The sequence below is a fragment of the Oncorhynchus mykiss genome, chromosome 24 (assembly GCF_057628025.1).
Source record: "Oncorhynchus mykiss isolate SJ-2025 chromosome 24, ASM5762802v1, whole genome shotgun sequence".
Taxonomy (NCBI): domain Eukaryota; kingdom Metazoa; phylum Chordata; class Actinopteri; order Salmoniformes; family Salmonidae; genus Oncorhynchus; species Oncorhynchus mykiss.
This window is the reverse complement of record NC_143045.1, coordinates 10420295-10445042: the sequence shown is the minus strand read 5'-3', so window position 1 is coordinate 10445042 and position 24748 is coordinate 10420295. Positions and strand designations below refer to the sequence as shown.

The following is a 24748-nucleotide window of genomic DNA, read 5'->3' as shown; positions in this document are numbered from 1 at the left end:
GGCCTGTGAGTCACGAAAAGCCTATTCACATCCAGAAAGGCAGTCTTGACAAATTAACAACTGGGTCGTTAGAAACAGTTGTCATTATTAAGCTTTAAATCGTGTTCACTTGTCACTCACGCTTTTTTAGCGGCAAATGAATGCCTGGCAAACATCAGCCCGTGTGTCCTGTGCGCTCGCTTTCCTGGAAAACCGAATCCTCGAGACAATAAATCTACACTCTTGAGATGTAGCACATTTCAATTCTACAACAATGCCCGGTGGATAAATATGGGGGTAGAAATTGGTACGGGTACTGCCTGCATTCTGGAATGTTGTACCATGATGACCATGGGACATATAGCCAGGCCTCCCCGTTACACCCCCAAACATCTGATACAAACCTGACATCTAGTGGCAGACTTTAAGAGCAGCACCAACCCCCATTACAATGTACTGTAGTACTGTGTCTGTGTGAATGGAGCAACCAGACACAATATATGACAGCTAGTTACCGCTTTGAATGTAACACGGTGTGAATGATTTACATGAAAGATGTTGAGACGGCACGGCCAAAGCAAAGTACTTACTATACATGAGAAATCTAAGACTGTACCGTATACCGTAAATCTGAATTAACAAGTTTATAATCAAATGATTTAAGTGTCCTCATACGGTTGTGGAAAAAAACATGCATGGTTAACTCCCTGGTTTTGATCTCTCTAATCTGATCTGCACTATTTTCCCCTTGTGCCTCTTAGGGTTTGTAGGCGAACGTGTGTGCCATGTGGGTGGGACCAGACCAGGAATCTAGCCAGGTTGACCCTTGCCTGGGAAACCAACATGTGAGACTAGCGTTACACAACCAAGACTTAGCCATCGACTTTGACTACTTCGTCAAAGCTCTACCATAAGATTGAGACCAGAAGGAGAAATGTGTCATTTAGAGGTTTGATCGGTACTGTACGTTGCGATCTAATTTCTGATGTTCATTTCTCAGCTAAATAGTCAATTAATGGTACCCAAACTGCACAGACTGTCTTGCACTGACCCTACACACTAAATATACTTTATGTACACACCATATGCACATATAAAACCCTGACATTCTCTCACACACACACACACACACTTTCTGCTGCTAGCTTGCTCTTCATTTTATTCTTATTATGGTATTATCTATCCCGAATGCCTAGTCACTTAACCCTGCCTTCATGTACTTATTTATATCAAATACCTCTGTCCTCTGCACATTGATCTGGTACTTCCTGTATATAGCTCCGTTCTTGTGTATTTGATTTTATTCCTTGTGTTAGTTAAAAAATATATATTATTATTTTTAAATTCTGCATTGTTGGGAAAGGTTCGTAAGCAAGCATTTCAGTGTAGTCAACACCAGTTGTATTCGGCGCATGTCATGAATACAATTAGATTTGTTGCTATAGGAATGGATTGTTATTGTTCCTAGGGCAGACTGCTTGTGTTAAGACATCTGCTTCCTGTATAGCAGGCATGACACCACACGGACATCATACTGATGACTAACATGAACACACACTGTACTGTATACACCTTCCAATCACAAAACAGTATAAACAAATCTCAGTGCCCAAACGCTGAGTACTGGGCTTCCTATTGAAGATCGGACGATCATTATATCAAACGCATCGACATTCTCGACATCGACATTCTCCTCACCACCAATGAAATACAGCGAAAATACAGCATTACAGAAGTTGCAGATAAACAGAGTACACACAGCAAACGCATAACAGCTGGTCTATGTCACATACACCCCACCTGAGAGAACCATGTACATTTGAATCTATCCAGTTCCATGTAACCTTCAAGTGTCAAGCGAGCAGAGATAGAGGAAATGAGAGTGTAACAAGTGGAAAAGCAGGTTAAAAGGGGCAGTGCTGGTTAAACGGGCTACACAGGTTCAACCATTGGGCTCTGCTTCAGAGGCACAGCTTGGTGCTGGACAGGTGAGTGGACAGACACAGCTAGTCGTGACCAGAGAACACGAGGAGAAAGCAATCAGCTAGGAAGTAGGAACGCCCCATCCAATAATGTCGGTCCCGGTAGCCCTGTGTGTTCTCCTGGCTGGAACCCTGTCCCTCGTTGAGGGGGACGTGCTGGCCAACTTCGAAGACATCCCGGAGTGTGTTGAGTATTTCTACCAGGGGAAGGTACCGGGCTGGGGGGCTGCCACCCCCGGCGCTGCCCGCCTGTGCCAGCGCTTCTACAACAGGTACCACTTTGCCACGCTGTACGACACCAACCACCGCATTGCTGTGTATTCAGCCTACCGCTTCCAGCCCAGCAACGGAGGAGGCAGGGAGAAGCGCTGGTTTGTGGAGCCACAGGTGGGTCATGAGAACAGGGCAGATGTGTCTGTGGCTAGAAACAGGCCTGCCATAGGACGGTCTCCTCAACAACTCACATCAATAACTCCATGTTGGTGACCCAAATTCAAAAACGGCAGATTGTTGCCAAAATAAATTGGGGAACATTTTTTATTAGATGCCTAAAAAGTTGAGAAAGATCAATGGTTTTGAATTGAAGCTTGGGGTTGTAAAAGCAGTTTACTTTCCCTCCCAGCTCGTGAACCTTACGTGGGGTGCAGAGATGAAGGATGGGTACTGGCTGGGGAAAGATCACCCTGGGGTTTACCTGGGCGAGAGACAGGCACTCAATGAGGACTACACCCACTCTGGCTTCGACCGCGGCCATCTCAACCCCAATGGACACCATGCAGGTAGTCTACTCCACAATACCGGCTCTGCTTTGAACAGATTTCAATTCCAATGTTGTTAGGATTCTTAGAATTGTTTCTTAGTTCGGTGTGGACTACTGTGATGGTCGACTATTGAGCTGAAAGTTAAGTACAAGGTAAACCCAAGTTTATATACACAACCCAGCAAACACACAACGTTGCCTCAAAGTTGACTCCAAGTGGGCCTCAACATGCCATTGCTAATCTGTAACATTTACTAATTAATCTCATGACAAATGATTAAACCTACAGTATATCCCTCCTCTTTCTCGCTCCTTCTTAATCTCACACGGTCACCCCCCTTCCTTTCCTCCCCAAGTCCCCAGTCGTAACGCCACCTTCACCCTGACCAACGTGGTGCCCCAGAACCCCAAGCTCAACCAGAACGCCTGGGCCCGCCACGAGTCCCAGCTCACAGACCTGTTCAAGGCCCAGTGCGCCCAGGCCTACGTGCTGGTGGGCGCCATCCCCTCCACAGACAACTGGATTGTCAAGGACAACGTCCGACGCGTCAACATCCCCGAGTACATCTGGAACGCCTACTGCTGTGTGGACAACAACGGTGAGCCTGTCCGTAGCGGTGGCGCCACCGCCCTCAACACCGAGCAGAACCGAGTGGACCAGCGCTCGCTGCTGGAGCTGAACGGTTTCCTGCAGCAGTACTCCAACGCGCCAGTAGGGGAGTTGTTTCACAACAACTGCCAGGCAGTGCCCGAAGAGTAGTTTCTCCCACTCATGGGTTTCTAATCCTTATTTGACAGTGGCAATGTAAGCTAAAACTTCAGTTCACACGTAAGTTTCAGTCTTTCAGCCAAGTCAAGTGCTTCCTACTGTGAAAATGACATCATGAACTACAGTGGATAAATAAAGAACTATGTTTGGAGAGATACATATTTTATTATTCGTTATCTGTGCCTTCTAGGAATAAGCATGAATAATATAAAGTATATAACAGGAGGTAGATTTCTTTAGCTTCGTCTGCAGTATCAAAAACACATGAGACTTCAGAATAAGCCCTTTGTGACGACTTCAAAAAAACGATAGAATTATTTATTTCTTTGCACAACAGACGCAACCATGATTCTTGCAGTAGCATTTCTACACCAGGCCAGCAAAGTCCTAGTCACCACTCCTTTACCTTAACCCGTCACCAAACGGTGCCTACCCTTCACCAGCAATCCCTGACCTGTGACCCCCCAATATAAGGGGGTGACCTCCTCTATTGTTCAGTCATACTGGGCCATAGGGTGGTCGCTCCACACCGGCATGTTAGAGAGCTTTTCCTCTGTAGCGGGCTCAATGGGCCAGCCCCAGGCCTTGAAGAAGGGAGCCAGGTTCCTATTGACCGCCAGGGAGAAGGTCTCAGCATACAGGTTCATCTTTCCCTTGTTGTCATTGGGCACGTTCTGCATGGTGTGGTAGGCAGCAAACACCTTCTTGAAGGCGTCCCAGCCAAACTGGTCCTGGAGCTGGTGGGAAGGAGGACGACAAAGAGAAACTGCTTACACAAACTCAACCCGAGATAAAGTAACTTTTTTAAGCATCTATATTTTCCTTACGGTCTTTCACAAGCACTAACTGTAGGATTTGTACACAACATACACTGCAGCAGGGCGTACTACACAGTACACATCACTAGAATCTCCTGTCACCTGCATGTAGGTCTCCAGTGCCACCCACATGTCCCAGCTGGCCAGATTCCTGCCCCCTTTAGCGTACCCCTCGGCACGGCTCTGTCGGTTGGCCAGCGCCATGTTGGGGTGGGCCTGATCCCGTTTCACCCCCAACACCTCCTCGTGCACGTACACGGACCACAGGTTACACGTGCACTCAGTGGTGTGTGAGGGGAACTCCCAGACTCCTCTCTGCTGGTTGTGGCCCAGCTCGTGGATTGCCCCCCACAGGCCCGAGCTGCGGGCTGCCACAGGGTTCATCAGGTCTGGGACGGAGGATGATTGTATCATGATAGGGTAGCCTGCATGCATGAAGCCTGTTGGTGAGTAGGGGGGGAAGAGGGTCAGCTCAATGTCTGGATACTTACAGGGCAGAGGTTGTGCAGTCCACTCCAATACACTCTTTAAAAAATTGTTCCAAAAGGGTTCTACGGCTGTACCGATAGGAAGAACCCCTTAGGGTTCTATATTGAAGCAAAAATGGTTCTACCTGGAACCAAAAGGGTTCTCCTATGAAGACAGCCGAAGAACCCTTTTTGGTTCTAGATAGAAGCTCTTTTTCTAAGAGTGTAGGTCACTCTTGCTCCCTAGAAACTGTAAAGGGACTGTCCTACCTGACTCATAATACATTTTTGAGATAATCTCTCTTTTTCCTGTTCATATCCAGCAATTACACAATCCCTGGTCCCCTACCATAGTCAATTCCAGTCAAGACAGTTTGTCCACGCTAAGAAATAAAAGGGACAGACGCTGACCATGGGAGATCTGGACGTCGGCCACAAAGCGCTCCTTGCGGGGGAACTTGGCGGGGACGGAGGCCAGGTCAGCTACCCCCCTCATGATGTCATCCCAGAGAGCTGCCACCAGGTCAGGCCGATCTAGACCTCGGACCACGTCAGAGTGGACGGTCAGGATGATGTTTTCAAACTCCATCTCTGCCCAGGGGGACGGGGCGGTCCGCAGAACTGCCCAGTCTGCAGGCGTGGTCACCCCTAGAGACAGGAGAGAGGCAAGGGTTGGAGGAAAATCCTGGATCATTTCACTGAATTTATTACTTTCACGAGGTGTTGTGACTAGGCTGTGTACCTCTTCATAATCAATCATGAAATCCATCGGCCTAGCATAGGTGAGCAACATACATTAAATGGCCTTCAAGATGACTATTACCAGACAAACTTTTGGTACAGTGTGATTTCCTACCACAATGATGAGTAGCACATTGAAAATCAATTCTCATAACAGCGGGGAGTTCAGTTTTAGTAACACAGCTGCAATTACACAGTATGTGAGAGCATCGCTGTTCTAAGCTTAGTGTATCTCTGTATTCTACAGATGTTTCACGCAGAACAACGACTCTGTCATTTCCTCTTTAATCTGTGGCAGCCGTCATCATCGTACATTCAAAATGGCTACAGAGAGCAGGAAGCAACTCAATTATGAATTAGGAATACATGAATAGCAGATTAGAATACATGAATACAACTCTGGGATTTTTTTTTTTTTTAAAGAGGTGAAAAGATCAATTTTGCCTGGATGAAGTCAAAGGGGGCCCAGACAGACATTGTAAATGAGTAAATGAGGGGGCTGGATGGAGTAATGGACTTTGTGTTATCTTTTATTCACCTGGTATTTATCCAGGTTAATCTCATTGAAATACCCTTTCTGTAACACTTTCTATGAGGCAGCAACATATAATAATGGCACACTTGGCGCATTATAACACTTGCTATAAGCCGTCATGAGTTATAACAGCTCATAGTTGTAACACCCTTGTAATACATCACTTGGATGCATTATAAGACCAAAGTGTAAAATGCATCATCGAGCCCCACCTCCCTCCCTCTCCCACCCACCCACTTACCAGTCTTGTAGTAGGGTGCCGGCACAGCCCCCTGAATGATGACCTCCACCCCCTCCACCTGGGTCTTAGGAGGGGCGATGAGATAGAGGAGGCCGCCCCACAGGTTCCACACCTGCATCATCTCTGAGTCTATGGGGAAGCGCTCATGAACCACTGGCGCTCGCCTCAGCTCGTTTGAATTCCCAATGTTGTCAGTCTGACAGCCTATCTGGACCTGATGGTAACAGGGGCATCAGTCAGTCAATCAATCCACAAAGTGCTTTTGCATCAACATGTAAAGGGCTTGATCTCAAAACAAATAAAACATGATTTGATTCAATAGACTTTAGAGTGATAAGACGTAACAAAAAGCAGTATTGGATACCTTCCAGCCCTGGTTGACGAGTTGTGGTGGCATGGCCATGTAAGTCCTCATCCCAGGGGAAAGGAACAGACCAGTGCTGAGCCACTCCTCTCCTCCTAAGACAATGTTCAGCAGTGGTTATACTCAAGCACAACTGTATAGAATAATAGTGAGTGTATGGTTAGAAACATGTATTCCCACACTAACCAATGAGCTTGCACATAAGCAGAGTAGCTATGGCGAAATATATTTTCTTGCACCCATTTTATCTAAGCCATTACTCCTGGTGTTTCATATTGCTTCCCAAGACTAAACCATCTCCATTAGACCCATTATCCTCCATTTTAGAGTGCAAATGAGAGCTAACTGACCTGCTGTATTACAGTTGATCCTAACCCTGGCATTGGACAAGGCGGGCATCATGGGCTGGTCCTTGATCAGGTAAGGCAGTAGGGCATCTGGGTCCTGGCACACCTTGTACACCTGCGTGCCTACACTGAGCAGCAGGTGGTCCTTGGCGCTTATTACCGGGCAGCTGTGGCACACCTGGGGGATGCCCGTCTCCTTCAGCACGTCAGTGAGCATGGCCAGCACCGAGGTGTACGAGGCACAGTCGTGCGCCCGCATGTGCAGGTAATTGGCGCAGTCGCTGCCAAGCTTCTTCAAACCCGCCTCCTCATGCTCCGTCAGCGTCTCGCCCTGGGTCACGTGGCCGGCAAAGCGGCGTAGCAGGTGGCGGAAGTGGAAGCCCTCGGAGCAGGTCTGACCTGGGACTGGGGCCTTGTAGCAGCCTGCGTCCAGAGTGTTCCCCATCAGGCTGAGGCCCATCTTGTTGAGGATGTGGTTGCCTGCGTACTCTGTCATGGTGTTGAGGCCCGGATTTGTCTGGGCCCAGTACCATGCATGGCCCCCGATCAACAGACCCCCACCCTCGGCTACAAAGTCCTGGATTTCATCGGCCTGGGCGTCGCTGTAGGAGGTGCAGACGTAGACGCTAAGCTCCTTCCTGAAGCCGCTCTTCTCACAGGGCAGGCCCGACTTGCTCAGCAGGGTGTGGGCGGAGCCGAGCTGGGGCAGGACACCTACCAAGCCGTTACGGCCCTCGTCTAACCAGCGCACGGCATTGAGCATGAAGGGGGACATCTGCTCTCGGCCCAAGTATCCCTCGTGAGTGATCACGATGACTCGGCCCTGGCCGTAGTATGCCCCGGCCAGAAAGGCCCTGCCGTCCTTTGTGGTGCCGATGGGGAATGCGAGAGGGCCGTGTACCAGCAACTCTGAGAAAATAGCCCCGCCCTGGATATCAAACTCTGTCACGCCCTCCAGCAGGAACTCCAGGTCATCCTTGAAGTCCTTGCCTATCCTAGGGAAAGAAGAGAGTGAAAGGGGAGGTATGATTTGACAAGAGAAGTTAGACACATAAAATTAGCTCAACTAAACCATTTTTTTTACATTTATTTAACCAGGTGATTTCTGGAGTTAAATAAAAACCCTTCTTTGTTTTCTTCACACCTGGTTCTAGGAGGTGATGAGGCACAAAATACCATCATGTACACATTTCCGTTTTACTACAGTATCTCTATATTAATATGCCACCTTCTCTTCTCTATATGAAGTGCCCAATACTTACGCCACAGCCAGCCAGTTGGAAGGGATCTGTGGAGGCACAGGGAGAGTACCCAGCTCCCCAAGGTGCTCCGAGAAGTAGATGCCAGCCACACTGGACACCTTGTTCCCAGGGAAACCCAGCAGGGTGTTCTGTTTGGGGTGTTCCTCCGCCCAGCTCCACGCCTGACCAGCAATCAGCAGCCCACCCCCCACCTTCAGGAACCCCACCAGCTCCTTCACCTCTGGGCCCACGCAGTACGCATCTGTCACATACACTCCCAGGCCCTCGCAGAAGCCCCCCACCTTGGGTTGGAGGCTGGAGTGGCTGAGGTTGTCGGCTACGGCCTTACAGCTCTGGTGGACGCCGACGGTAGTGCTGTCACAGGAGGAGCCTGTCAGCCAGGTTAGGGCATTCTCCACTAGGGTAGGAAAGGCGGTGAGGTAGCCCTCGTGGCCCAGCACCACCACCCGGCCTCGGCCGTAGAATGAGGCAGCCATCAGGACCTGGCCACAAGCGTTCATGGCCAGTGGGAAGGCTTGGTCGCCAATCAGTACTAAGTTGCTGGGTATGTTTGGCCCGTTGAGGTCCAGCTCCTTTACCCCCCTCATCAGGGCAGAGTAGGCCTCCTCACGGGACATGCTGGTTTGGGTCATGGCTTAGTCAGTAGGCTGACGATCCTGTAGGTGGTGGAGGAGAAAAAAAAGTATTTTAAAAGACATATGTATTAAACAGTATAAGTATAAGTACATGCATTTAACTCTTTCAACTGTTGCTATGACAAAAACTAGTTTCTGAATTTTACGTTGCGGTAATCTCTACAACAAAAGTATCATACATAATTCAGAACAAACGAAGCCATCTGTAAAACCTACCTAGATACAAAGGAAAACCAACCGCTGAAGATCAGAATCAAGAGGAAAATGGAGCTCAGAGCAAGCAGCGCAGCAAGCTGTGTTACATTCCACTTAGCATACTTGGAACAGTCTGAATGAAGGGAAGAAAGAGATCATCATATCAGCAAACCAAGCGAAAGGAAAGGGAGGGGTGTGTGTGTGTGTGTGGCCAATGACTGGCAACTGTGACCTGAGCAGACAAGGCGGGGCAGGGGAAAGGGAGGCATCTGTCAACAGTGAGTCTGTATGAATAGCTTACAGTGTACTCACATGGGTGGAGTCCGTCAGATACCAGAAGGGTTGCCTAATGCTTCTTTTTTATCTATTTTATTTATTGCAAGAATAACAACCATAATGTTAATAAAATAGTTATGATCGGAATTACAAGAATAAGCATAATGCCATTTAACATCATCAAAAGAAAAATTAGGGAATTCTGGAGACTATATACACAACCATTAATTAATTTCTATCCATAGTTTACTAGAATGGCGGCATGAAAAAAAGAAATGCTCTATAGATTCTGAATCAGAGGAACAAAAAAACACAAGGCATTTTGTCAAAATGTAATATTTTGTGCAAGAAATCATTAACAGGGTATATGTAAGAAAATATTTAAAAATTGGTTTCTTTAACTTTTGGGATAACTGGAAAATGAAGGTGAAAGGTAGTAGTTTTTAACCATAGCATGGGTTGGTCACTTCCATAGCAATATATTGAATTATAATCACCAAAAATGACTTCATTAACTCCCAATCGTATCCACTTATTGTTGAATATTTTATCCAAAAGGTTCAAGTCATTCATTTGTAAACTTAGAAAAGAGAGAACAACCTCATAATATAACAAAGTGTTCTTAATAAGTCCAAGTAAAGGAAGTGGAATTACTTTGCAAACCTTAAATATATTCTCTCTGAGTAGTATTAACCTGAAATTTACCAATGACCTCATCAAACGGCAAAAACTCCCCAGTGTTGTCTAACAAATCACATACAAAAGTAATACCCTTGTCAAACCAAAGGCCTTTGAAAATGGATTTCCTATTCATTTTAAATTACTCTATTATTCCAAATCAATGTTTTCTGGAAGTAAAAATTGTGCGTGAAATCATTTTCCAGGAAAATACAATTTGCTGGTGAAACTTTGACAATTTCACAGGTCATTTTGGAGGGCCAAAGTCACATTTCATTAGGAATTCAAGTCCACCAAGTTTATTAAACTGACTGTTAGGGATATGATACCACATAGAAACAGGATTAGACAGACATAAATTCAACCATTTCATTCTAGAAGTACCCACTAACAACTAAGAATCAATAGCCTGTAAACCTCCACGATCTTAAGTCTTTTACTAATTGAGATTTCCGAATATAATATCTTGTATTCCTCCAAACAAATCTAAATATTACAGAATTGACTTTTTTTTTTAAAATGATATTAGAAGAAAGGAAAAGGGACTGACTTGGGAATATGATTCTAGATAAACAATCAGTCTTGGACAAAATAATGCAACCCAAAATTGAGATACGCGATGCAGCCACTGACTTAATGAAACTCTTATGGAATTAATCCTTTTATCGCTGTTTAAAGATTCTCTATCTGAAACGTTCGGCATAGACATGGGCTAGTAACTTAGAGTCAGTTGTCAACAACATAATTGGTGTCCAGGTCAAGAGAGTCCTTCTTTGGTTTGGGAATAAGAACTATTAGTCCCTGTCTCAAAGAAGGTGGTAAGATAGCATTAGCAATACCCTCTTTGTAGACCGAAAGCAATAACTCTCTAATATCAAGCCAGAAATGTCAATAGAATTCAGGAGTCAGGCCAGCAGGAGATTTACCTATAGGCATTTGTTTAATGGCTTGGTCCAACTCAGTCATATCTATATCAGAATCACAGAGTTTCTTAAACCTTTCTTCTATAGGCTTAACAGAGTTCTTAACTGAAACCAAAAAAAGGAATCAAAGTCGCCTTCCGAAAGATGAGATTGATACAGCGTACTGTAGAAAGAGTGCATTTCCTTATTAATCCTTCAAGATCATCAGATAGTATTTCATCCATTTATGTAAATGACACTATTACTAGCCTGTGTTTTTTTCCACCTTTCTCAATCCATTTGGCCTTTGAACAGATGAAGGCACTTTGTGCCTTATCGTTGTATATGTCGTCCAGTTCACATTGGCATTTAGCAAGCTTGGCTTTTTCATCTTCATTTAAATCAAGTTTTTGCTCGGCCTGTTAATATCAACAATAATAATATCTGCTTGGAGAATCTTTTCCGAGCTAGCATTTTACCAGTAGTGATGGCAAGACATCGAATTCTGAATTTAATAATGTCCCATTTGTTAGTAGAAGAAAGAGCAGAATTGAGACAGGTCTCTCTGATAAGAGTTTTAGACTGTAAACAAAATGAACCATTCTTTAAAAGAAGAGTTACATTTCCAGTATGCTTTAGAAAATCTCGTCATTATCAAAACAAAAGGAAAGAATAATGGAACAATGGTCTGTCAGAGGAGCTGGGGAACTACTACATTCACTGACAAGATGCATAAGACTGGAAGATACCAACCAATAATCAATTGTAGATTTGAATTGTCTGTCCCTAGTTGTAGAGTTAAACCAAGAAAAGTTGGTTTCAGAGAATGCCAAATATTGGAAAGTTGAAAGATGGAGCAGAAATGAAGAGTTCAGTTACTACAACAATGGGCTGAATGCCTGGTGGGATACCTATCCATCCAGTCATCAGGAGCAACAGTATCACCTCCAACAATAATGATATCTGTTCAATATTTGTTTTTCAACTCAGTTAAGACTTTACTAGATGTTAGAAGATTATTTTGTTTTTTACTTTATGTTATAACCATACATATTTACCAATATGTAACGTGACCCTTTATATTAAAAAACAATATATATCCAGTGACCCTCATCATCACACCTGCTTTCTAAAACGGTACCTGGAAAACGTCTGAAAAGTATTGCCACACCAGCAGAATGAGATGAGCCATGGCTAAACATGATCTTGTCACCACATTTTTTAAGTCAGCATCTGAGGAATGTGTCTCTAGAAATAAAAAAAACACTTGGCATTTAATGAATCTTTACAAAAACTAAAAATAACCTTGCGTCTTATATTGTTACGTAAACCCTTGGTGTTTAGGGATAAAAAGGAAAGATAAATATTGAAGAGTATCCTAGAAAAAGAGTTGTCTAAAAATAAACAGGGACCCTGAATAATATAAAGGTAGCATACGCCCCATCAAAATTAACTTGACGAACACTAACGACCATACAAAGGAAAATAAATGCATAGATCGTGTAATCTTATATTAATAGTTTACATCTTCAATTGAACTCTCAAACTTAAAATAAATACATGTCTGAGGGATAATCAAGCCATATTAAAAATAAATGGAGATGTACTTACATAATATCGATCTTGAAACAAAATGAACAAAAACCACATTTAGTATGCTTACGTTGGTTAATGCTCACATCCAAAACTCGCCACTACAAACATTACCGCCCTCTGCAATATCACCTATATGCCGTGTTCAGATAAACGACTGCATGAATAAACTCACCAGTTGAAAATGTATATGGCTTTAACTCGTAAAGCGTGAATCAATCAGTCACGTTCCTCCACCCTGCGGCGGTCAACGACAGCAACCCCCTGGCGAAAGAATGCTTTTACCACCTGCGTCTTGCCTCGTCGACTTGTGGCCACAGCTTCGCACCGGCATCCCTGTCGCGCTTGCTCAATTCTTCTGCAAAGCGAATGGCTTTCTCCCTGCAGATTGGCGCCAGCTTCGCAGCTCTCCAAACCTCGTCTCTCACGTTCTTCAACCGCTCAACGCAAACATAATGATGACCTGTCTGTCTGTTCTTCTCCTTTCTCTCGTCTCCGAGACTGTGTACAACATCTTACCGCGATGTTCAGGGTAGCAGAGTGATATGGAACAAACTTCCCAATAACGACAAGCACAAATCCCTCTGATATTCTCACCATCAGTTTCAGGTAACCTGTTCAGTCGCAGCCCCCATCGGCGCTTGTATCGGTCCTGTTCAGCACTGGCTTGTGCGCAGCACCTCGTTTTCTTTGATCAGGGCATAAATGTAATTTTTCAACAGTGGTGATACCCTTAATGCCTGCTACATTCAAATCTGTCGTTTTGGAAACGTCTGCAATCTAGAGGGTATTTTTATGAATCATCTCATTAAAGCCATTCAACCGAATAGCTTGTTCGTCAAATTTCTTGTTTAATTAAACCCGGGATTGCCTTCATTGGTGATAGGCTGGGGTGGTTTAGTCTGCCCGGCGTCACTTACTCGTAATTGACCATGCTACTTTGTATGCGTTGTTTGTTAGCAACCTTGTACTTTACGAAGTTTTTGGAACGTATTCCTGTTGGAACATTCCAGAAATTATACCCACCCTTTCAAGACTAAATTTAATGGAAAAAATACCCGATGTTTTAGGCTTAGTTATAGTCAAACATCAATTCTGGTCTTTTTGACAGTTCTTGCAAAGGTGATATTTATTATAGTAGTAAATCTAGCACATCTTGCCCCTAGCTGTTCAACTCTACCATTGAAATCGTGATTTCAACCTCATCTCACAAATGGTCGCATAGACTAGACGTAACATAGTAAACGTGAATCCGGGACACTCAAATTAGTGTAGGTTACGTTTGGTATGGTTCCATAAAATAGGTTGCTTTAGGCAATAACAAAAGGAGGATGGGCGAACAACTACATAGCATGTTAGCAAACCCTTCCCCCCCTAAATGTAACCATTTAGCAAACTCTTCCCCTAAACCAACTCATTGTGCTGAAGGAGTAAACTAAATGTTGGTTATTTTTTTACGTTTTTAAACAACTAATTGACTGACGTCAGTTAAATGATTTGAATTTAATTTCGTCCATTTCTGTGAGCTCAATGCGCACATTGCGCTACAGTTTGTGCAGAAATAGATGCCCGAACTGTGCAATGTAATAGGGAGTTGTAGTTTCCAAAAGGCCAATGTTCTACATAGTGCAGAAAACGTGATTATTAACTACAATGACCATAATCGATTGCGTGGTTACTTGTCTGGTCTGATTCTATTACGCCTGCTATGTAAGAGAGAATAATGAGAGAATAATGCGAGAGCAAGAGGGGATACGTACTGTAGAGAGCAGTTGCTTTGCGAGGGGTGTCTGTACTTTACTCTTTATATTTTTGACAACTTTTACTTCACTACATTCCCAAAGAAAATGATGTACTTTTTTTTCATACATTTTCTCTGACAACCAAAAGTACTTATTACATTTTGAATGCTTAGCAGGACAATAAAATGTTTAATTCACACACTTATCAAAAGAACATCCCTGGTCATCCCTGCAGCCTCTTATCTGGTGGACTCACGAAACATACAGTGGGGCAAAAAACTATTTAGTCAGCCACTAATTGTGCAAGTTCTCCCACTTAAAAAGATGAGAGGCCTGTAATTTTCATCATAGGCACACTTCAACTATGACAGACAAAATGAGAAAAAAAATCTAGAAAATCACATTGTAAGAATTTTAATGAATTTATTTGCAAATTATGGTGGAAAATAAGTATTTGGTCACCTACAAACAAGCAAGATTTCTGGCTCTCACAGACCTGTAACTTCTTCTTTAAGAGGCTCCTCTGTCCTCCACTCGTTACCTGTATTAATGGCACCTGTTTGAACTTGTTGTCAGTATAAAAGACACCTGTCCACAACCTCAAACAGCCACACTCCAAACTCCACTATGGCCAAGACCAAAGAGCTATCAAAGGACACCAGAAACAAAATTGTAGACCTGCACCAGGCTGGGAAGACTGAATCTACAATAGGTAAGCAGCTTGGTTTGAAGAAATCAACTGTGGGAGCAATTATTAGGAAATGGAAGACATACAAGACCACTGAAAATCTCCCTCGATCTGGGGCTCCACGCAAGATCTCATCCCGTGGGGTCAAAATGATCACAAGAACGGTGAGCAAAAATCCCAGAACCAGACGGGGGGACCTAGTGAATGACCTGCAGAGAGCTGGGACCAAAGTAACAAAGCCTACCATCAGCAAGGGCATTGAAGATGAAACGTGGCTGGGTCTTTCAGCGTGACAATCATCCCAAGCACACCGCCCGGGCAACGAAGGAGTGGCTTCATAAGAAGCATTTCAAGGTCCTGGAGTGACCTAGCCAGTCTCCAGATCTCAACCCCATAGAAAATCTTTGGAGGGAGTTGAAAGTCTGTGTTGCCCAGCAACAGCCCCAAAACATCACTGCTCTAGAGGAGATCTGCATGGAGGAATGGGCCAAAATACCAGCAACAGTGTGTGAAAACCTTGTGAAGACTTACAGAAAACATTTGACCTCTGTCATTGCCAACAAAGAGTATATAACAAAGTATTGAGAAACTTTTGTTATTGACCAAATACTTATTTTCCACCATAATTTGCTAATACATTTATTAAAAATCCTACAATGTGATTTTCTGGATTTTTCTGTCTCATTTTGTCTGTCATAGTTGAAGTGTACCTATGATGAAAATTACAGGCCTCTCATCTTTTTAAGTGGGAGAACTTGCACAATTAGTGGCTGAATAAATACATTTTTTTAAACAATAAAATGATGCCGTCTGGTTTGCTTAATATAAGGACTTTGAAATGATTTTATATTTTTACTTCTGATACTTTAGTACATTTTATCAATTACATTTACTTTTAATACTTACATATATTTTAAGCCAAATACTTTTAGACTTTTACTCAAGTGGTATTTTACTGGGTGACTTTCACTTTTACATTTTCTATTAAGGTATCACTTTTACTCAAGTATGACAATTGGGTACTTTTTCCACCACTGGAATTCAGCATTCATAAAAGCATGCCCTATTTACTTTGAATAACTGTAATAGTAGTAATAATAGTAATTGTAGTGATTTGCCTAAAATAGTGATTTGCCTCATGTGCCAACCCTTGCACAATTAATCTGTGCTTCAGCTGCAGGTAGCCTAGAGAAGCCTATGCGCTCTGATGCCCTCTGGCCAGAGGAAACGAAGCAGTAAAGTCATGTATTTATTGCCTAAAATAGGCGTGTATTGTCAAACTTTGGGTGGCTAGGCTACCTAGACCTTATCAATCCAAAATCATTGACTGTAATTAATCAATCAACACAATAGTGATGACTTACTGTGTGAGTAACTTTTTAATTACAGATGCACCGGCCTACAAGATGCAACACTGCATAAAGAGAAAACTCAGCCCTGTTAGTTCTATTGTCCAATCAGTTGTCTATTTAAATTAAATTAAATGACCTGATTAGAAAAAATATGGTCCCATCACAGCCTATATAAAACAGTTTTACAGCTGATGTATTACTATGTCATACCCTCCAACTAGTTTTACCTGGTTAGGTTAGCCCATTGGTTCTCCTCAGGGACCTCAGACATTTAATAATTTTGTTCTAGCCCTGAACTAGTTCACCTGATCCACCTAATCAAGGGTTAGTTGACAAATTTAATAGATCAAATACATGAACCGGCTGGGGGTCCACAACGAGAGGTTTGAGAACCACTGGGTTAGCCTATCACTCATCACATCTTGGACCTGTGGTGCTACCACTGAAATCACACAATGTTACAAATTAAGAAACATATCCTATAAATATGCTCTACTATGTCAAGGAGGATGAGAATTATACGTCTATAGTCGTAGCTACATCTATTTTAACAATAAATAGTTGTGTTTGTTTCCCAAACCAAGACCCAATCTGTGAGTTAATTTGACCATTGGAAAAAGAGCTACTGTGTAAATACTGCAATGCGGGTTGGATTGAATTGAGCCCTTAATCTTAAATTTCAATGTGATGCTTGCACTTTTCTTCCCAACACAATCGAGCTCGACACCTTTAGTCCTACACCCGGAATAAATTACCTCAGGTTCGTTCAGCAATCCCTATGGGGAAATTGAATGGGGAAAGAATAGCGTTTTTGAATAATGCTGAAAATAAGGTCTGAGGTTAACACAGGTTTAGGAGATCTTATAAGTTTTGTCCTATGAGATAATAGCAGTCAATTAACATGACCTTAATGAATTATGAGCCTTTCTGCTTTTTTTTTTACAACATACATTCTTGATAATTCACAAAAAGTGACATTAGCTGATGATTATCTCATAGAACAAAACGTATACAATCTAAGCCTGTGTTTCCCACAGAATGTATTTCAGGAGTTTATACAAAACCCCTAAAAAAATTGCATTTAATTTTCTCCAGACCATGGCAGAGTTAGTGCCTAGAAAAATAGTAATGGTGTCTTTCTGTAACACAAAACCGAAAATGTTAAAAGTATGAAACATGGAGATATGGCCTTGTGGGAACACTAACACTATTAAGGAGTGTAGTAATTTTTTTTTTAAAAATATATATATATATATATATATATATAAAAAATTAAATTACTACATATATATATATATATAATTTATTGCTGATGTGAAAGATAAGTTCCTTATGTTCCAAAACCGTACTGCAAGCAATGCATTTTAACATTCAGAACGAGCGTCGGGGATCTTAACAAAACACCCCCGCCCAGAATATACTATGTCAATATGTGCTAAAGCATTCCCGACCAGAAGATTATATGTCAATATGCAGTTAGCGTCTATGAATGAGGTAAACCTCGGCGAGTCAGATGTCTGTTTTGACAAACCGTTTTTTCGACAGGCAGGGTATTCTAATAGCCCTTCTGAGACTGACTCCACCAGTGTGAACAGTCCTATTGAGGAAAACGAATAGTTAGTTAACTGTAGGGTAAGATGACAAAACACGCGGAAAGACAAGCCCAGACTAGGGTCGGAACCAAATATGAGATGGATGTTTCTAAACGAAAGTGTTTTTGTGACGGACCAATGAAAGTTGGAACGTGCTACCTTTAAAGTTTTCCGCCTATTTCTCGGCAATATTCAATTCCTCCTCTTGTCTGGTTGTGATTGTGAACTGAAAACGTTGAGTACACTTTTGAATGACTGATGTGGATGTGTTCACCATGCAAAGCTTGGCCTTGGCTTTTAACCATAGATTATTTAGAAGAGAATAATCCTCTTACTCAAACATGGCTAGCCAGTAGCTAGCTTTTTAACTTATAAAGCTAGCTATAATCCTTCAACACTTCGTAAAGTTACGTTTAGAATTGCTGCTCGGTTCTTGACTTAAGAAACATTTGACATGCCTAATTAATGTTACACCCATTGTAAACCGATATGTTATGGACACCTTACGTTATTTGTTTTTCCCTACATCCTACTGTCTCTTGTCTTTGCAGATGCAGCAGTGCACATTAGTCAGTGCATCCGGCGCTCGTGTCCCACTAGCCGATGGCCGAGCCGTGATCCTAGGTCGTGGTCCAGAGACTGGAGTTATTGACAAGAAGTGCTCCAGACACCAGGGTAAGAGGACTAGCTAGCTAACGTTAGATACGTACCAATGGCCATGTTCTAATTATTTATCTTACCTCCGAAAGTGTGCACTTGTTCACTTCCCTTCATGGATTTAAAAATAAATTAATGGTATATGGAAACTCCCTCTTGCCCATGCGTACACCAGTTCAATGTGTTTAAATGTGTGAAGAGTAAGCTTCAGGAGAAAGGAGAGATTATTGGGATGCTGCTTTTTAATTGCGGTGTCCGGTGGGATTACTCCAGCCAGCTATCTAAACTGCACAACTATCTAAAATGTGTCATATTCCTTCTAGTGAAGCTGGTGGCCTGTTATGCAGACAAGGAGGTACTTGTAACACAGGTATGAAATTATTACATTGTGCCTGTTGTTGAGGCCAACGCTCTCTTATCTTAGTTTCACACTCAACACTACTGCTTAACCTGTCTGTAACTGCTGTCAAAGTATAGTTTTCCTCTTCAGCTTGGCCCCAACCCCTCATCCTTGGGAAGTGAGAGTCTTGGTAGAGGCCAGTCTGGCCGACTGACCCATGACAGCACCCTCTACCTGGTTAACCAGAGCCACCCCTTCAGAGTGCAGTTCTCTGCTTCCAACGAAACCTCCTCATCCTCTGCCCAGAAGGGGAAGGTTGTAGAAAGGTTGAAAGCATTGGATAAGACAAAAGGAGGAAAGAACGACAGAGGGAGGGAGGTTCAAAGCACAGTTCCCAAACGCAGCATCCAAGACTTTTTTGCTTCCTCTCCCAAGAAGGTATGAGAACACGTTCATCTTAACTGAGAAAATGGCATGCATTTTAATTTGTCTAGCAATATTTGGAGTAACCGAAAGGACCTAACGTATCACTTCAACTGTTCAAAATGCCCCATGTTTTCTCAATGCCAACCTCCAATTTAAGTGAAGTTTAGTTTGACCATGGTTGCATTTTTGTTTTTCACTCAGGCATCCAAGAGGCCACACAGTTCTGAGGAGCCCCTGCAGGAGAAGCGTAGGAGGACTACAGGCTCTGACAGTGGGGGCGAGGACGAGGCTGAGAAGCTTGTTGAGGAGAAGCTCCGACAGCTCCAGGAGATGTCAGAGAGTGCTTCAGGGGCTAGCAGAGACTGTGTCCAACAGCAGGCATCAGTCTCAGCCTGTTCTCGAAGCCACTGGCAGCAGATTGGAAACCTCATGATCTACACTGCTGTTGGCGTCACTGGAAGCACCAAGGTAAGAGCTAACTAGGTAATTCTGTAAAACTCAATATTTGATTTAAGCCAATGAGTCTGTGTGTTGTTTGAATGAGATGCTGAATATAATTTTACTTTGGCCATCCAAGGATGAAAACGTTTTAGGCCTACATTTGTTTCCACCAACAATCTAATTGTCTCAAAGTTCGCTTTCAATCAAGCAGTACAAACACAATTACTTTTAGTAACATCACTTTAAGGCCGACCCATCTTTCTTTCTGGCCCAGATTGCTGGATTCGACATTGACGGGTGTATCATCACCACCAATTCTGGCAAAGTGTTTCCCACCAGCCCAGATGACTGGAGGTCAGTCAGTCTGCTGTTCTGTCAAGTTGCGTCTCTGCGTCTGGCCTCCTCTCGCTTTGCTTTCTCTCTCCTCATCCCTCTTCCTCATCTCTTGACTTGAGTAATTTCCTTGCCTTTATTTGTTCTCTTATCTCCTTTACAGGATTCTCTTTCCCGAGATCCAACCCAAACTGGCCAGCTTATTAAAGAAAGGCTACAAGGTAGAAGCAAACATATAAATGTTTTGTCAAGCATGGACACGGCAAAGCTGTTCAACAAGAAATATTTCTTATCCATCCTTTTAATGGTAATATGTGGCTAGATGAATAGCTAACCATGTCTCTGTTGCCCCTCCCAGGTTGTGTTTTTCACCAATCAGATGGGTATATCTAGGGGGAAACTGAAGCCTGAGGATTTCAAGTCTAAAGTGGAGACCATTCTGAAGACATTACAGCTCCCCGTACAGGTTAGTCAAGAAACATTTAAACACAAAAATGGCGCTTGAAAGCAGATTCACTATTGTATCTATGTGTTTGTCAGTGTTTTATTGTGTGTAATTCAGATGTGGACACCTTTAACTGTGTATGTGTGTCTCAGGTCTTTGTGGCGTCTGGTCCTGGGATCTACAGGAAGCCAGTGATGGGGATGTGGGAGCACCTGTGTGAGAAGGTGAGACCATAAGGCACGCATCATATCAGACATTGTGAATAGGGATTACATGTAGACGACGATTGTGTCCTACAAACCACCTCAACACAGGTGTGTCGCAAAAGGTTCACAAAGCCAGCTCCATTTAGCATTGTCTAGTTGTTTGTCATCCACTCGGACCACATTACCCTGGTGAGTCATGACATAGACCAGTCACTGCTTCAACATTTACATTACATTTAAGTCATTTAGCAGACACTCTTATCCAGAGCAACTTACAGTAGTGAGTGTTTATATTTTCATACTTCAGCAAGGGCATGGTGTGGGAAATAAATAGAATGGGAATAGAAATTTGTCCATCTAGAAATGTATTTTCCCCTGCTCCCAACCTCTTGAAACAACAAACATGGTTCATCATGTTTTTCCTCTCTCAGGGTAATGGCGGCGTGGCTGTAGACAAAAGCCAGAGTCTCTATGTGGGAGGTGAGTCAACAACAACAGAACAACCCATAGCAACATAACGTCTTCCTCTTACTTAGCCTATTCTTATCCTGACTCTTGTAAGTGATGTGCTGCTTATGGTCACGTTTGATGAACGTGTACTCGCCCTCCAGCAGCTGAGAGCCTGAGACCTTTCCCTCTCTTCTGCCACAGATGCAGCGGGACGGCCTGTTAACTGGGCTCCTGGCAAGAAGAAGAAGGACTTCTCCTGCAGTGACCGACTGGTGAGAGCACCAGCGCTAACCTCTAGACCAGTCTGTTCACTTGTCGACCAGTCTGTCCTGACCTCTAGTTCTAGCACATCTTCATACACAAACAACAAAGTGTCCCAAATAGTGGGCTGAAATGAGGAATTTCAATATGATAAAACTCAGTAGAGACAAATCAGCAGAGAAGAATGTTCTGTGTTTACTGACTGTGTGAAAGGTTCATTCTTGCTATGGTGTAGATACAGTTTATGACCAGGTGTTGTACCTGCAAGCATTGCATATCTTAATAATGCCTGACACTGATTTTCTCTCTCTCCCTCTCGACTAGTTTGCTCTGAACCTTGGACTGCAGTTCCACACTCCAGAGGAGTTCTTCCTGGGCTGGAAGACCGCCCCCTTCAGTCTTCCTCCATTTGACCCTGTGAGTAACCGAGTGGATATCTGTGGTATTCTGTCTGCACAGAATGCATATGTGAAGCTTTTGAAGCCTCTGTATGTATGTGTGTGCACTTGCACATCTGACTGTGTGTGTGTGTGTCTCTCTCTCTCCAGAGGAAATGTGACTCTAACGCCCGTCTATATGACCCGCCCAGTGCCTGCCTCACCTCCACCAAGCAGGAAGTAATCATTGCCGTGGGTTTCCCTGCTTGTAAGTGGACGTGCATTCCTTATTTTTCTGCCATCCTCCCTCTCTCTTTACTGACGACCCTCTCCCTTCTTTCTTTTTTTTTATCCAGCCGGGAAATCAACCTTTTTCCACACACACATCGTCCCCAAAGGTTACGTGTACGTGAACCGGGTGAGTGGATCAGTGTGCTGTTGGCTCTCTTAACATCCACACACACACACACACACACACACACACACACACACACACACACACACACACACATATACACACACTGACCTGACCTGTGTTTGTCAGGATACCCTGGGCTCTTGGCAGAGCTGTGTTTCGGCCTGTGAGCGGGCACTGAAGGAGGGGCGCAGCGTGGCGGTGGATAACACCAACCCAGACCTTGAGTCTCGCAAACGGTACCCGTCTCTGTGCTCCTACTAGTGTGTGGAGCACTTTTGGTTTGCAGTTCATGAACAACCTAAACCACTTACATATCAGAGAGTGGTAAATCATGCATGAACCAAACCAGAGATATTTGATTGAGTGTGTTTGTAGGGAATAACATGTACCTTCTATACGTTGTCCCCCTCCAGGTATGTTGACGTCAGCCAGAGTTTGGGCGTGTCCTGTCGGTGCTTCAACTTCTCTGCCTCCCTGGAGCAGGCCAAGCACAACAACAGAGTAGGTCTCCTCTCTCCCTCTACTGAACTGTATATACCAGACTACACATGATTCATTCTTCAGCAGTTCAGAGTAGAGGGTGACATGAACTTGCGACCTGATCGTACACACAGAATAGCCCAACCTGGGACTTAAACGACAACCATCTGGTTCAATTTCCATTGTACAGGCCATGGGATACACCCAGTTCAATATAGGCTCTGAGGTACTGCCCTGATGCATAGTGTTCATTTTTGGGCTCTTCTTGTGCTGTACAGTTCCGTGAGATGGCCCCCTCCACCACCAAGCACCTCAAAGTCAATGACATGATCTTCCACAGTTACAAGTAAGTGACATTGGATGTTATATCAAGGGACTTCACAGCATCACATTCTCAACGTAGGGATTCACTGGCCTCTACAATGGGTTGAAAAGATCAGAGCGCACTAATATAACATATGTCTTTATGGCTGTGTTTACAGAGCCAGCCTAATTCTGATCTTTTGGCAAAAGATCTGATCTGATTGATCTTTTTCCACTAATTGGTCTTTTGGCCAGAATTGGGTTGCCTGTATAAACGCAGCATATATGTATGTCGTGTAAAATAAATGCATGTCTGAATGTATATGCCCACTCTGAACAGACTTTCTCTCCACACAGGAAGAAGTTTGTGGCGCCCAGTCTCTCGGAAGGCTTTTCAGAAATCCTGCAAATTCATTTTGTCCCAACCTTTACAGACAGCCAATCAGAGGCCCTCTTCAGGCAGTTCTCTGAAGGCTGATTGGGTGGCTGGTATTCCAACCTAAAATTCATCAGATTGTTATTGGAAAATAATCTGGCAGTCGTACCAGTCCAACATTTTTCTATGCTGTGGCTGTATGTAGATAAACTATTTAGTTACCTGCTGCTAATCAACAAATCATTGCTATTACGCTACATACATTTTGAAGGTGCAGATGTTTTAACTAAATGTAACCACAGCAGACAGCACACATCAGTATTTTTGTTTGATTGGCTTGAGTTTCATATTTTCGTATCGTGTTTTCTGGTCAGATATAACAGTACTTGTTTCCAGAAAGCCTAAAAAGTAAAAAAAAAAAAAAAAAAACATGAACAATGTTTTATTAATTGTATATTTTAATAAATTGTTATTAATTGAATTTGTTTTACAATGGATCCTATTCTGTAAAGTAGGGAAACTGAATGCATGTTTTTCTGCTAGCATGCCACCGTAAAGCAATATTTTCATGACAATCCTAGTTGAAACTCAGCCGTCCACATGGGTAGAAACTCCAACTCCTTCCCCAGGTGCTGTTTTACCCATGGCACTAATGTGGAAGTCTCTTGCCTGTCACTTCTGTCTTGGGCTTCGCATACATTCTTGGTGTCACAGCTCACTACTCCAGCCTGTATGAAAGATCGAATAGAACCGTACAAAAAGTAGACATAGCTTTGCCTAATGGAACAAAACACCAGATACCGGTAGATTGTTATTGTTCTGTTTGCTTATCATGGAGAAGATTTTGTGGAAGGGGGGAGTTCCTCACTTGAAAATACCGCAGTCTGTTAAGAAGGAACAGCGCGCCTTCAGAGTCACCTGTTGGGAAAAGTTGGATCATATCATGCATGAGAATAATATAAAGGTTTATCATATTATTTGTATATTAATGAATGTATGTGTTCCGAGTTGTGTAATGTGACTTCCCATGCTGTGTATTCCTACAAACTTACCTTTGCACGATACAGCATCTATATGATTGGCAGATCCGCCCGAACAGAGAAACCTGTCTGGCACGTATTCATTCAAAGTTGCATTGTGAGGAGTTAGAAGTGTGTTCACAGCCTGTTTAACACAGTCAGGCCTCCTCTGCAAATAGGAACATCAAACAATGGTGCTGCTAATTAACTCTCCACCCTTCACAAACATGCACATCAATTAGACATAATGTACAGGCATACAGTACATGAAGACAAACAAAACTTATTCACACTGTAC

At 43.3% G+C, this 24748-nt stretch overlaps 3 protein-coding genes across 7 annotated transcripts; 2 read left to right on the top strand and 1 right to left on the bottom strand.

Moving 5' to 3' along the window:
- Positions 1–738: 738 nt before the first annotated feature.
- LOC110503684 (endonuclease domain-containing 1 protein) lies at positions 739–3647 on the top strand. 2 transcript variants are annotated; one of them, XM_090218236.1, is made up of 3 exons: positions 739–824; positions 2584–2740; positions 3078–3647. In XM_090218236.1, the coding sequence occupies exons 1-3, from the start codon at positions 765–767 to the stop codon at positions 3479–3481; spliced, it is 621 nt and encodes a 206-aa protein (XP_090074362.1). In that variant the 5' UTR covers positions 739–764; the 3' UTR covers positions 3482–3647. The 2 variants fall into 2 exon arrangements, with proteins under 2 accessions (XP_090074362.1, XP_021437814.2); XM_021582139.3 differs by lacking the exon at positions 739–824 and adding an exon at positions 1762–2348.
- LOC110503685 (TRPM8 channel-associated factor homolog) lies at positions 3636–13755 on the bottom strand. Of its 3 annotated transcripts, none has more exons than XM_021582141.3 (9): positions 12720–13755; positions 9117–9228; positions 8266–8921; positions 7007–7998; positions 6657–6751; positions 6293–6506; positions 5187–5423; positions 4411–4748; positions 3636–4227 (listed from the first exon to the last, which is right to left on the bottom strand). In XM_021582141.3, exons 3-9 carry the CDS (start codon positions 8895–8897, stop codon positions 3985–3987), a joined length of 2751 nt encoding a protein of 916 aa, XP_021437816.3. In that variant the 5' UTR covers positions 8898–8921; positions 9117–9228; positions 12720–13755; the 3' UTR covers positions 3636–3984. The 3 variants fall into 3 exon arrangements, with proteins under 3 accessions (XP_021437816.3, XP_021437818.3, XP_090074361.1); XM_021582143.3 differs by having other exon boundaries at positions 12093–13149; XM_090218235.1 differs by having other exon boundaries at positions 12563–12742.
- A 4119-nt stretch (positions 13756–17874) lies between these two features.
- Positions 17875–23912, top strand: pnkp (polynucleotide kinase 3'-phosphatase). Of its 2 annotated transcripts, XM_021582136.3 has the most exons (18): positions 17875–18152; positions 18470–18593; positions 18899–18945; positions 19066–19353; positions 19543–19809; positions 20057–20136; positions 20279–20336; positions 20474–20581; positions 20713–20784; positions 21198–21246; positions 21418–21488; positions 21802–21894; positions 22026–22122; positions 22211–22272; positions 22399–22508; positions 22686–22773; positions 23031–23098; positions 23413–23912. In XM_021582136.3, exons 2-18 carry the CDS (start codon positions 18470–18472, stop codon positions 23531–23533), a joined length of 1803 nt encoding a protein of 600 aa, XP_021437811.1. In that variant the 5' UTR covers positions 17875–18152; the 3' UTR covers positions 23534–23912. The 2 variants fall into 2 exon arrangements, with proteins under 2 accessions (XP_021437811.1, XP_090074360.1); XM_090218234.1 differs by lacking the exon at positions 17875–18152 and having other exon boundaries at positions 18153–18593.
- Positions 23913–24748: the final 836 nt, after the last annotated feature.

Bases quoted from the DNA above. Each gene is read 5' to 3' on its own strand.
- LOC110503685 (XM_021582141.3), bottom strand. From the start codon at position 8,897: ATGACCCAAACCAGCATGTCCCGTGAGGAGGCCTACTCTGCCCTGATG. The intron at 7,999-8,265 runs GTAAGTATTGGG...TTCTTTCCCTAG, and splicing joins TCCAACTGGCTGGCTGTGGC to GATAGGCAAGGACTTCAAGG. The intron at 6,507-6,656 runs GTATCCAATACT...TGTTACCATCAG, and splicing joins TCGTCAACCAGGGCTGGAAG to GTCCAGATAGGCTGTCAGAC.
- pnkp (XM_090218234.1), top strand. From the start codon at position 18,413: ATGGACACCTTACGTTATTTGTTTTTCCCTACATCCTACTGTCTCTTG. The intron at 18,946-19,065 runs GTATGAAATTAT...TTTCCTCTTCAG, and splicing joins AGGAGGTACTTGTAACACAG to CTTGGCCCCAACCCCTCATC. The intron at 23,099-23,412 runs GTAAGTGACATT...CTCTCCACACAG, and splicing joins ATGATCTTCCACAGTTACAA to GAAGAAGTTTGTGGCGCCCA.
- LOC110503684 (XM_021582139.3), top strand. From the start codon at position 2,052: ATGTCGGTCCCGGTAGCCCTGTGTGTTCTCCTGGCTGGAACCCTGTCC. The intron at 2,349-2,583 runs GTGGGTCATGAG...TTTCCCTCCCAG, and splicing joins GCTGGTTTGTGGAGCCACAG to CTCGTGAACCTTACGTGGGG. The intron at 2,741-3,077 runs GTAGTCTACTCC...TTCCTCCCCAAG, and splicing joins CCCCAATGGACACCATGCAG to TCCCCAGTCGTAACGCCACC.